At 44.7% G+C, this 12800-nt stretch overlaps 1 protein-coding gene across 2 annotated transcripts in view; it reads left to right on the forward strand.

Annotated features, from left to right (window-relative positions):
* Positions 1-12800, forward strand: part of Trio (trio Rho guanine nucleotide exchange factor) — a 199644-nt gene that overhangs the window by 24488 nt on the left and 162356 nt on the right. For both annotated transcript variants that reach the window (XM_005386123.1, XM_013514974.1), the window contains exon 7: positions 3882-4013. In XM_005386123.1, the coding sequence (XP_005386180.1) occupies positions 3882-4013 (132 nt within the window). The remainder of the gene's footprint in view (positions 1-3881; positions 4014-12800) is intronic.

Raw genomic sequence — 12800 nt, forward strand, 5'->3', positions numbered from 1 at the left:
GACGTGACGACAGCGCTGCTATTGTTCTTATCCAAAGATGTTGTGCAGGGCCCACAGCCTTCACGTGCCGTGGTCATGTGGTGTGGGTAGCCACTTGACAGGCCCTTTGTGTTAGCAACTTCCCATAGTGAGGCTGGCCTTGAACCCAGGTCAGTCCTGCCCCTCAGCCTCCCAGTGGAGCTGGTGGTCTAATGTCCTAACCATCTGTGCAGGGGGAGGGATTTGCCTGTGTTCCCAAAGCTGGAATTCTCCTCGAGGTCTGTGGCTACGTCTTTCACTTCCTAAGATAGTAACAGGCAATTCTGTACTTACATTAATATTTTTACAAAATTTCATTTTCCATAAAAATTTGAAGATAACATTCACTATAAACATGACATACATGGTCATTATCATTTGTTTGGTTTTTTATTTAAGTCTGGGTTAAAATTCAGAGGAAAATAATAATACTGCTTCAATATTTCCCTTTTGACTTTCTAAAGAAAATAATACACATGCTGTTGTTCCCAATTTTTATATGAATATGTATATATTTTTTTCATGAAAGCTTTTATTAAAAGCACAGGTCCCATTGTTTGTAGTAAAAACAAGATTCTCATTGAATAGGAAGGAGTTGGAATAAAAATGTGTGAAAAGAAATATCTGTTAATGAAAACAAGTGTAGGGAATTTGGAGTGATATTTGGCGTCTTTTAGTTGAAACTGAGCTTATCATGTCCAGGTTTCTCAGGCTGATTCTCAGTGCACGGTGAGAACCCTTCCTCCACCCTGCGAGTCCCCTGGGCAGATGAGGTGGGCGGTGCTGGGAGATGGTGGTGATGGAGCCAAAAGGAAAAGTGGGGCCTTGCTTTCCACAAATGCAAACAGGAAGTGCGAAGAGAAGAAAAGAATTCTGAAGTTTGAATTCATGTGTCTGTGTGTACTTTTCAACCAATTTCCAGTTTGCCAAAGAGGAGAAAAATCATAAAACGTCTTTTACCATAATTTTTTTTTTTTTGTGGGTACCGGGAATGAAACTCGGGACCTTGCACTTGCCAGGCAGGCGCTTATGCCACTGAGCTATATCCCCAGCCCCATAAAACATCTTTTAAAAATCCATGTTTCTGGAAATTTCCACCCCTTTGTGTCCAGAGTAACCTGTGCTCAGCCGAGGCTCCCCCTTGGAGGTGGAGGTGGGGTGAGGTGAGAACTCTGTGGGGTGAAATTTGCTGTTCCAGGCGACCCTGGCCCTGGCCAGACCAGGCAGGAAAGCTGAGGGGCTCCCGGGTTGGAGATGCCCTTCTCGGCCCATGAGAACGAGTGGAGAAATGTTTAAGAAAAGCAATCTGTTAATTATTCAGCATTTTCTCTAAAGGCCACGTATATACATCATATCCCTTCCCATCTGCTTCATTTTTGTGCAGCGGCTGACCCACATTTCTTTTACTTTCTATTCAGTAACACAAAAAAGTCACCTTTCTGCTCAGCCTCAGAATCTTGCTGCTCTCACCTCTCCCTGCTCTCCTGTGTTCTGTGCTAAGGATTGAACCTAGGGTGCTCTACCACTGAGCTACATCTGCTGACACCTGGATGCTAATACTGTGGCACTAGTTTCTCAAAAAGCGTTTTCCTGTTTGGTCATCTGGCAGAGAGGACAGAAGCTGCATGTGGAAATGTGATCAGTTGGTACTGAGGGAATTTGTAGGCGTGTAGGGAGCAGCTTTTTGATTGGGTAACATGGGGAAGTTTTATGGTTCTTTTACTCAGGCATAGGCAATCCCCATGCCTCCTTCACAGTTAAGTTGGGCACAGGGGATTTTGAGTTTGTGTCATTGAAAGATCATTACCCACACACACAAGCCAGCTTCCTTGTTTGTCCGTTCTGAAAAAGCAATTTCAAGCTTTCCTCAAGTGGATTCCGAAGGATTTTCCTGCGCTTTGTTACTTAAGGAATTTGTGTCTAGGCCTTAACTAACTTCAATTGCTTCAAAAATTGGAGTTGAATATGATTTTGATAGAGTCATCTATGGTCTGACACTTCCCATTAAATTGCAAAATGCTATACCATATAACTAAACTTGTTTGCACCATGTTCTATCGGAAGCATTTTCTATTTTGTTTTAGGAAAATGTGTTGTAACTCCTTGGCTTGGGTGTTTGGTAGTGGCCATTGTTCAGGAACAAATTAATTGCTGACTTGGAGCTGATAATTTATTGATGATGATGGTTAACCTCAGTCAATTTGTATTTGAAAAAAGCTTATAATAATTTAATAATTGGTATTAAATGCAGTAATGGAAGAAAGGTGATGTAGAACTCAAGAATAATTAATTAGTCATCTATCCTGACCTAACTGACATTCATAGAACATTACCCGAGAAAGACTCAGAAATATGCTTACGTAGTCATGGATGTAAGTATGTGGGAGGAGGAGAGCTGTAACTTCATTACTACTTCCATTGCCTTGAAGACACCGGCAAGACCGTAAAACAAAGCGGTAGAAGTGCTCCCCAGCGCGCGGTGGCTGAGTGATGCTGGATGCCATCGGAAGCAGCCGCCTGCTGTCTGACGACACTTAACGCTTTACGGATTGGTTTTAAGCACTGGCACTTGGAAACAGATATTTTCCTGAGTCAGCATTAGTAGTAAAGGAATTTTCATAAACAATTGTTAGTTCACTTGTGTACATTAAGGCCACACAAATACCGTAAATAACTAGGAGATTACTCTCATGTGTTAGGAGAATTGCAGCGCCTTTCTTCCCTGGCTCTCAGGTATGGTGTTTTCAAACTGCTGTCTTCTTCATTCCCTGCTAGCGACTTCACCTCAAGGAACTGGAGTGAAAGAGGTTAAAACCCAGGGAAATGTGTTGACAGCCATTTGGGTTAATTGAATTAGCTTCTTTAATTAGGCCTCTGTGCTTGCCTTTGACTCTTCACTGTGATGGATTCTGATAACATCTCCCTAGGAAATTTGGCAATGATTTATCCACTATTGATGAGTCCTGAAGATGTGGGTGGCAGTGGGGAAAATTGAAGCAAAACTGGAACTGTAGTCATCAACCCAGGACAGCTGTGCAGTGTGGACTCCTTTAGTTTATGTGCAAATTGGAGACATCTTGAGGGTCACGGCTGAGCAGCTTAGGTGCCTTTACGTGATCTCCCCTTAATTCCTGCGTTAATGTCCTCTGAAAAGGGGAGGAAAGTGGTCTGGCTGCTTTTCATGATGTTAGGTAAATGGTTTTGGATATCTTGGTCTTTTCCATTGGTATTTTAATGTGAGAGGAAAAACAAAGCTGTACTCTCTGCAGAGCCCCAGTCTGGCTGGGGGCGGCAAGGCGGGGACTAGGAGGCAGAGAGAAATGTGAATTCAGACATGGGCTGGAAGGCTGGCCAGGCTGCCCCAGACAGACAGCAGGACAGCGTTGCTCCAGTGTCGCCCTGACCCCTGAGCTGCTGAAATCTGACATTTTTGTGAAAATGTTGCTTCCTAGGCCTGGTCCCCCCAGTCCTGCCAGAACTGAACCTCTGGGGGTGAAGTCCAACAATCACATCACACTTAAGAACTCACATCAATGCCATTCGAGATGGAGATGTAGCCATGTTATATTCTTGTTCCTGTAATCTCTCTCAGCTACCCTACTTTTGTTGTCGTTGTTGCTGTTTTTGAGACAGGGTTTCACCTTGTAGTGCTGGCTGGCCTTCATCTAGTCTGTGTAGCCCAAGCTGGCCTCGAACTTGCATCGATCCTCCTGCCTCACCCTCCGGGTGTCACCCTGCGCACACACATACACACACAGCACAGCTACCCTAATTTTCAAAACCATGTAAAAACATCCCTTTCTCATCATAAAATGTGAGTGATGCATTGATAGAAATAACCTTTCTTATTTTTAACCTCCAAGTACATGAGCAACGTGGACTCCTGGTGTAAAGCCTGCGGCGAGGTGGACCTTCCCTCCGAGCTGCAGGATCTGGAAGACGCCATTCATCACCACCAGGGGATCTACGAGCACATCACTCTTGCGTACTCTGAGGTAAGGGCTCGTTGTAGATTGCAAGTCAGCAGTGCTTTTGCACGATAGCAGTAGAAGCTAGAAAAATGGAGTTTTGACAAGTCCAGAAGAAACTTACAAATGTCAAGTTAAGCTGCAGTCCTCCCATTTAGCATGTGAACTTCTGTGTGTGGGTCATGAGCAGAGCCAGGTGGTGGGCAGCAAACAGACTTTGCATGGCCCATGACCTTTGCAGATCTGAGTGTTCATTCATATTTTTATCTGTTAAAAAGACAAAGTTATCTGTTGTCTTCTGTTTAAGAAGTACTGTGTGTATCTGTGTGGTGTGGTATTCATTCTATTCAGACTCAGGTTAATCTTTGTGAATGAAATTTTTATAAAGGAAGGGAAAACTTTAGCCTGTGGCCTGGATTGCAAAGCACGTGCTTTTTAAAAGTTTGCTGTCTGAGAAATCTAAGTGTAGCATTTTCTTTGTTATTTTAGGGTACATTACATTATTTGATGTGTCCCTATTTTATTTCCCACTGTCCCCTCTCTGCCAGGCTTTGTTGTAAGAGCGTTATGTACTATCACACTTAATGCTCACAACTCTGAGGCATGTACTGTTACTGCCCTCCACTGTAAATGAGGAAACCGAGGCACTAAAATGATGTGATTTGGGCAGGTCAGCAGCGGATGGAGCTGGACAGCTGCACGAGGCCGGGTAGGCTGGCTCCACATTCCCAGTCACGGCTCTCGACACCGCTGTGCCACGTGATGGTAGACACACCCTGCTTATGTCTTCTTAAACTGGCCCTGCACATCAGTTAGCTCTGTGATCATGGTTATATTCCTAGGGGTGGGAGAAGTAGGAATGCTGTGTGCTTTCTGTTCTGTATGGTTTCTTCCATCCTCTTTAGTAGGAAGCATCTGGAATATCCCATGTAAACATTAACAATCAATTTGAGGCTTCAGAAAGAAAATATTTGATGACACTTAGCAGATGGCTGGGCATAATGGAGACACAATAAATGCTTTCTGGATTTAAATCAAAACCTTTCTTGATCTGAACTACAATCATTACTTGCCAGAGTTTTAGGGAAGAACTGGCCATTTGCATTTTAGCCTGGCCATTCTTGTGCTTCTCTGACTAGCTGTTCATCTTCATGACCTTGGGCCAGGTCTCTTGACCCCCCATGTCTTCACGTGAATTAAATGCACATGAAGCACTGTTCTCTTTGCTTCAGAATGTGGTCAGCCCTGCTTCTTCCTGTGAAAGTTGGTGCCTACTTGTTTGCTTCTCTAGTTAAACTTCTGCCTAAAAGGATCCCTGCCCTCAGAAATATTTTATGTTTTTGGCAGAATTTTTTTTTTTTTTGGTTTTTCTCCGGTACCGGGAACCGAACTCACGACCTTGCACTTGCCACGCAGGTGCTTTTGGCAGAATTTTTTTTAAGTCAACTGTGTTATGTTTCTTAAATTTTGCATGTAATGTTTCTTAGCTAATTTGGTTGCCTACCTTATTAGAAGCTATTTACATAATGTTATGGTGTGTGTCTAGACATTCCCCCAAAGCCACATGCACTCATGGGGGACTACTTTTCAGAAGTGACTGAATCTAGAGTTTGTGATTGATTCATGGTCCAGTGATGGGATTAAGGGTATCTGTGCTACACATGTCCTAGGGCAGGTAGTCTGCATATGATATAAGAGACAGAAAGAAAGGGGTCTGGAGATTTAGCTCAGCAGCACAGCACCTGCCTGGCAAGCACAAGGTCGTGAGTTTGATTCCTGGTACCAGAAAGAAAAAAAAGAGAGACAGAAAGAAGCTTGTCCCTTCCCTCTCGTTGCTTTTGCTGTCTTCCATCACCATGAACAGTTGTCCCTCTGCTAGTGCCACCCTGTCCTGGAGCCAGCCATTTATGGGCTGAAACCTCTACAGACTGTGAGCTAAATAAACCTTGCCTCCTTTAACTTTGGGTGTGTGATATTTTGCCTCAACAAGAGTGAAAAGTAACTAAGACACATAAGTATAGTTTTTTTCCCCCATGGTGAAACTAAAAATTGAACACGTTGCTAATTTTTTGTCACATTGATACATGAGGATTGTGTGAATTCTGAAAATCATCTAGTTCTTCTAGTGTACCATCTCTATGCATCATCTAATTTTGACCAGTAGAAAAAAAAGCGAACAACCCTGCTAGTCACTCATGTAATGAAACCTTCACTCATCTAGTTACACGAATCATTTTCTCTGGACTGCCCTTTGATTGTAGCGAGCCTTCTGTGTCTCCTTGCCAGGGTGGACGTTGAGTAGCTTTCATTCACAAGATGATTGACACGAGCCAGTTCTAACTTTTGCTTAGGGAACCAAGCAAGAAAATGCATAGCATGGTGCTGGGAATTTAGCTCAGCGGCAAAAGCGCCTGCCTGGCAAGCGCAAGGTCGTGAGTTCGGTTCCCGGTACCGGAGAAAAACCAAAAAAAAAAAAATGCATAGCATACGTCAGAATCACCTTGACCTCACCATTGTCACCTTGCAGCCAAGCTGTTCAGTTCAGTCTGCCTCTTGCCCTTGGCACTTAGAGCCATGTACGGAATGTCTGATTGTGACCACTCCGTTCTGTAACAATAAGGCATCCTGACATGGAAACTTACATTTACTATGGTGCAGTGTATTCACTTTAAATTTCTACTGACTTCTATTAATACAAATAATCCGAGGGGAAGTAAAGAGCCTCCTAGGCTGAGGTCTTAAGTTGAGAATTTTAGCCTGTGTGCATGTTTGCAATAGAACTATAACGATAAAGAGACAATAATTTAAAATGGATAAACTGAAAGGATTTAGTAGGACATGATGCATTTTTGCCTTATGTTATTTATATAAAATATTTTTAACCATACAGAAAAGTGATAGAATGATACAAAGAACTTCCACATTCCCTGGGCCCTGATTTCCTAATTTTTTTTATGGTGGCATTTATATAGGGGCGTGCTTCTTTTTTTATTAGTACATGTTTGCAATACATAGTGTTTAATTTGCTCTGCCCGCTCTTCCTCCCCACCTTCCTCTCCACGTGACTGGTGACTGTCTCATTCACAGAGCCTGTTCATATTTCTCCAACTCTGCCAGAAATCGTCTGTTTCCTGGTCCAGGCTGCTGTCCAGCAGCATGCACTACATTTGGTTGTCTTTTCGGTCTCCTTCCAAAAGGGACATTCTTTTGTCTTTCCTGCCTTTATGTCTTTGATAGTCTTAAAAAGTGCAGGCCTTCCGTTGTTAGCCTGACCCCCTACCTGCCAAGTGCACCCAGTGTGCCTCGCAGGCCGTGCAGGCCACCCTGCCCTGGTGAGTCATGTTCTTGCCCGGTGTTGTAGCAGCAGGCCCTCCCACCCCCGTCAGTGTGAGCAGTGGCCGCTCACCCGCTTGAGACTGCAGTGTTCCTCCCGTGTACAGTTACCGTTTGAAAACTTCGTCTTTACTAAACACTCCATGGGGAGATAGAGTGACATAACACTGATCTGTATTCCTCGTTGGACTTCTTCTCGAAGCCTTAACTTCCACTGAGGATTCTGCTCAGACCCTCCATAGTTCTGATGACAGTCACCTATATCCATCATTTCTTACATATTTATATGTGGCTTTCTACCTTAAGGTGGAAACATTTCTTCCTCTCTCCCTCCTCCTCTCTTCCACCCCCTTCCCTCTTTCCCTCCTTGTGAAATCTTTTTCTTTTTTTAAAACAGGGTCTTGGGGCTGGGGATTTAACTCAGCAGCAAAGCGCCTGCCTGGCAAGCGCAAGGACGTGAGTTTGATTCCTGGTACTGGAAGAAAAACAGAACAAAACAAAAAACCAGGGTCTTGCTGTGTAGTTCAGGCTGGCCTTGAACTTACTGTGGAGCCCAGGCTGGCCTTGAATTTGCAGTGATTCTTCTGCCTCAGCCTCCTGAATGCTGGGATTATAGGCATGCACCACCACACCCGGCTTGTTATGAAATCTTGTTATCTTTAATGGATTATGGTCTGTTACTCCATTTCGGTGCCCAAATTGTCTAGATATGGCTAGTGGGAGCCCCTCTCTCTGTCCTTTGATAGTATCCTTTGAGTACTCTTTTGCCTCCTGGTACACTGAAGTGCTCCAGGCTTATTTTGTACTCTCCCCGCTCACCTCTAGGATCAGGTATATCATCCATCTGTCAGTACGTCCACACACTACATCTGTCCACCCAGCCACTCCCCTTGTCATTCGCCCACCCACATACTCATCTGTCCATCCATTCATCCCTCCACCACCACCTCAACCATTTCCAACCACCCATTCATTCACCTACCCATGCATCCATCTCTCCATGTACATGCACACTTATATATCTAAAACTATTGCAATGTCTATAGGTATCTGTATTTTAAAAACATTCTTGTACTGATTCTTTCCTTTCTAATTTAGTACCACAAGGTCCTTTCCAGCCTTTCCCTTCCTCAGACAGCGAGAAACCTGGCTTCTGTTGTCCTCAGTATGTTAACTTACTTGTCCAGTTAATCTTCCAGCTATTCTGTGTGGCTCCCGTACCTCCCACCCGCTACTGCCCACTTCCTCAGACAGCCTGGCACCGGTACCCCTCACTGTCTCACTTCCTCATTTTCTGCAGCAAGAGAACTGCTTTAGTTAAGTGATTTCTTTGTTTGTTTCCTAAATCATTGTTTCTCAGACTTTGTTTGAAAATCCAGTTTCTCATATTCTTCCCCCTGACTTGGTGACTCTTCTCCTTGGGTTTCCCTGGGGATCCAGGACTCTAATGCAGATGACCTGCAGACCCCTGTTGAGAAGTACCTCCTTCACTTGCTCCGGAGAGCCCTGGTTCTGCTGCAGGTGTGCTTCTCTCTGATACGGAGCCCTGGTTCCGTGCTGCGCCTCCAGCCGCATGCAAGGCCATTGAGATGTGCCAGTGTTCACAGATGGGACTGGTTCTGCCTTTTTCTTTTCCTTTCCCTGCCTCCTTCCTCCCTAATCCCTCCTCCTTCTTCTTTCCCCTTTTCACACCTTTTTCTTTCGTTAAACAGTGTCTGCAGTTGCTTGTCTTTGATGCAAGTTTGCCGTGGGAAACCTTCCCAACAGAGTTTTTTAGGACACCTGCTTTGCTGTTTAATTAGGCCTGTCCCCCGTTGGTCCTGTTTATTTTCTAGCAATAAGCGCTTGCGTGCCTTGTGGGCCCTTCCTGCTTCAGCTTGCTAGGTTTGGGTACGTTTTGTTTGCTGTAGTTGGTTGCACGAGAGGGAAGCAGTGACTACAGCTGCCTGAGGTGATCTGTGGTTTACGAACTGCTTGTGGAGCAGTCATTTTCGTATTTATTTTAACTAGCCACTCCTCTCTGTGACTTGGGGCAAACTAAATTCATGGCAGTGATTTCCTCGTGGTACGCCCACCACCTAAATAATGTTTGAATTTCAAGTAAGCCCACGTAGTGAGTGTCTACAAACTGGTCGTGGCTGCTGCAGGCTGGGGGCAGCAGGAGGAGGTGCCACGTGGCCTGGCCTGATTCTGCGTGACTCCAGACCTCCGTTTTTGCTTTGCTGTCTCAGTTTACGCACACAGTGACTTAGTGTGCGCTTCACCACGGCCTTCTGACTTGCTGCCTGTGAAGCCGGCCCGCTTCTCTTTCGGCTCGGTGTCAACGGGTGCTGCTCAGTGCTCTTCTAACAGAAACCAGCGAAACGAGTCAGCGCAGCAGCGACCTTGTTGAAACACCTGCGATGCACGTGGAAGCCCGTTGCCTTCTGCCGCATCACTTACAAAGCGCCCCTTTCAAAGCCTTAGTGAAGAGTGCAGTTGCTGTTGGCACACAGAGGGCTGTCATCCACCTCGGCTGTGGCGTCAGCACCAGCAGTCCGCGTGGCGGGGGTAATTCTCCCTGCCCGCCTGCCCCCAGAGCCCAGTGGGGGTCTTGCAAGGGCTTGAGACGTCGGAGCAACAAAAGCCAAACCCAAGTGCAGTCCACGGAGCACGTGTGGCAGGTGCACATAGTTTTGGTTTTTCCTTTCTGATAGTCCCAGTAGAGGTGCCAGAGAAGGTCAAGGTTATGCTGATCTGGCTTGGGATGAGAAACTGAGTAGCTGAAAGAAATCCACTTTGGAAGCCCATCCTGTAAGAAGTTTGCCAAAACGGAGCCACCCGCCCCTCTGCTGGGCGGCCCCCTGAGGCATGGGGAGGTGCCCTTGTCAGTGCAGGGCCTTTCAGAAGGGACGTCGCCCGGGCTGGGTTGCTATCACTGTAGCCATCCTAGGGCACGTTTGACTTCCTTCCTTAGAGATGAAGTTTCTGCTGTTGGATGAGGAGTGTGCGCTGTTACTGTAAAGCAAGCTGGGTGCTCACCTGCTGCTTGTTTCACTGTTTTCTCCTCTGTTAGAACCTTGGTTTGAGAATGGTCTGGCGAGAGTTGGAGAGAGAGTGAAGTCACGTCCAGGCTTACCAGGGGCTGGGCTGTGCTGGCTGTTGTGCACCAAACCTGCCAGAGCATCAAAGCAGGCACTGTGGCTTTGAGTCAGAGCAGATAGAGTATTCATTTCACAAAAGCTGTGAAGAACCTCCTTTCCTTATGATGCACTGGGCTTAGTTTTTATACATTTTGCCTGTTGTTACATCTTCAGGCTGTCGTTTCCTGGCTCTTAGATCCAAAGCACTACATGTGGACCTGAGTGACCCATCTCTGTTGTTTATTTGGCCTTTGGATGGTTTTTGCTTTTCCAGTCTTAAGCAGTGACATCTAGGTACTATTCTCTTAGAGCAACATTCTGCTTTGGATGAGGGAAGATCTTCCTCCAGAGACTTTTAGTTCAGAATCTGGTTTAGTGGGAACAGTAGACATCCAAGTACCAGAAGTAAGAGGAGTCAGCCTCCCTGAAGTTTTGTGAAACTTCTCTTCAGGTCGGCATGCAGAAAGAGACCCAGGTCATAATTTTTTTTTTTTTTTTTTTTTTTTTTTTTGGTACTGGGAATTGAACTCAAGACCTTTCACTTGCCAGGCAGGCACTTATGCCACTGAGCTATATCCCTGGCCCCCAACTTACAAATTGTATATGCAGATTTGATTAAAAGTAAATATTCAAGAACCAGACTATTGTTCTAAACTTTTAGCAGTTAAATTTGTTCTTAAATAGTAGGAAGAAAAGTACCGTTGATAGAGTAAAAAATTTAAATTTTCTCAGAGTACTTTGTTTTGCTTTAGCACTTCCGTTTTTCTTAACTCTTTAGATACTGTATAGCATATTAGTTCACAGATTTATAAAATGTTAATCTTTATTTATAAAATTTCTTTTGGTTACTCATCAAGATCCTAAGTCCTATATGCTAAGAAAAACAAAGAGCAGAGTGAAAAATGGGAAAGTCCTTCTATTTAAAAATGAAGGCTGATTTTCTTTTTCACAGCTGCTTTCCCTGGCAGGGCAGGTTTGGAGTGCCAGGAAACTAGACAGAGAGTTTTTGTGTTTGTTTTTCATTTTTTTCTATTTTTTGGTGGTACTAGGGATTGATCCCAGAGCCATTGCATTGAGCTATAACCCTTCTTTATCTTGAGACAGGGTCTCACTGGTCCTTAAATTGCCCACACTGGGCTCAAACCTGTGATCCTCCTGCCTCAGCCTCCCAGAGTGCTGGCAGAACCAGAGTGTTAAGCAGAATGGGTAATCAAAGCTAAGCATGGTGGCACAGGCCTGTAATCCCAGCACTTGGAAGACTGAGGCAGGAAATTGCTGAGAGTTTGAGACCAACCTGAGCTACATAGTGATTTCAAGGCCAGCTTGGAGTACATAGCAAGACCAAGCCCTGTCTTGAAAAACAAACAAACAAACAAAAGTATAGCGAACAAACTAAAAAGTAGAATGCATAATTGAAGTGAATTTATTTACCTGGTTCAGTAATTAAAGAAATTCAAAACTATGTCACATACCATAAACATTTATTAATTGTTTTAGTACTTAAAATATACTGGGTATGATTTAATTTGACTGCTCTATACTTAACAATGTCTTCCATTCATTTCTTTTAGTTATTCTGTACCATGTAAAATATTTATTTTTGTGCAGTGGAACAGCTAATCTGTGTGAAACTGTAGCATATTTTTTCGCATAGTGTACCTATGAAGGTAAAGACTAAAAGTTATTAAAATACGTTATTGCCTAGGTAATACTTTCTAAGTTGTCTGCTCTGCAGAAGCTATGCTAAGTAAAATAGAAGGACCACTGTGTCATCGTTAGCAGTGGCGGCAGCAGCACCAGAGGGCCTCAGCGTGGAGCTGCACTGAACGAGGCACCTGTGTCCCCCGCTCAGCGGACGCCCCCACCCCACCCCTGCCAGCGCCTGGTGGTGTCTGTGTCAAGTGACGTCTGCCAGTTGCAGAGACTCTGAAGCAAGAAGAATTTATTGGAATATCGTTGCTCATACTCGTCCTTGTCAGTAGACTATCAATGGGATCACATGGACGCCTTTTTGGAAACTGTGAGGGCAGGAACCCCTTTGTCATTTTTGCATTGATGGTTTAAGGTCCAAACCAGTGGATTCAGTTAGAGCTTGGCTTTCTGCCTCTGTAGGAGAAGCCCAAGGACTGGCATTCCAGGGCTAGTGCGGTAGCTCTGTTAGTAAGATGCTTCTTTCAGTGTTGCCTTTTTTAGCAGGTGGGCTGCTATCCTTATGTTTGCCTCAGAATCAGAGATAGCTGCTGAAGCTCCAGACATCTCATCCAAGTTCTTGGAAGCAGCGAGGAAAAAAGGACAAGGGGAAATGAGTACAGCTGCCAGCCAACTTACTGAGCCCTCTAAGCAGCTTTCCTGGCATTCC

This window comes from Chinchilla lanigera, unplaced genomic scaffold (genome assembly GCF_000276665.1).
Source record: "Chinchilla lanigera isolate Chin_1 unplaced genomic scaffold, ChiLan1.0 scaffold00025, whole genome shotgun sequence".
Classification (NCBI taxonomy): Eukaryota; Metazoa; Chordata; class Mammalia; order Rodentia; family Chinchillidae; genus Chinchilla; species Chinchilla lanigera.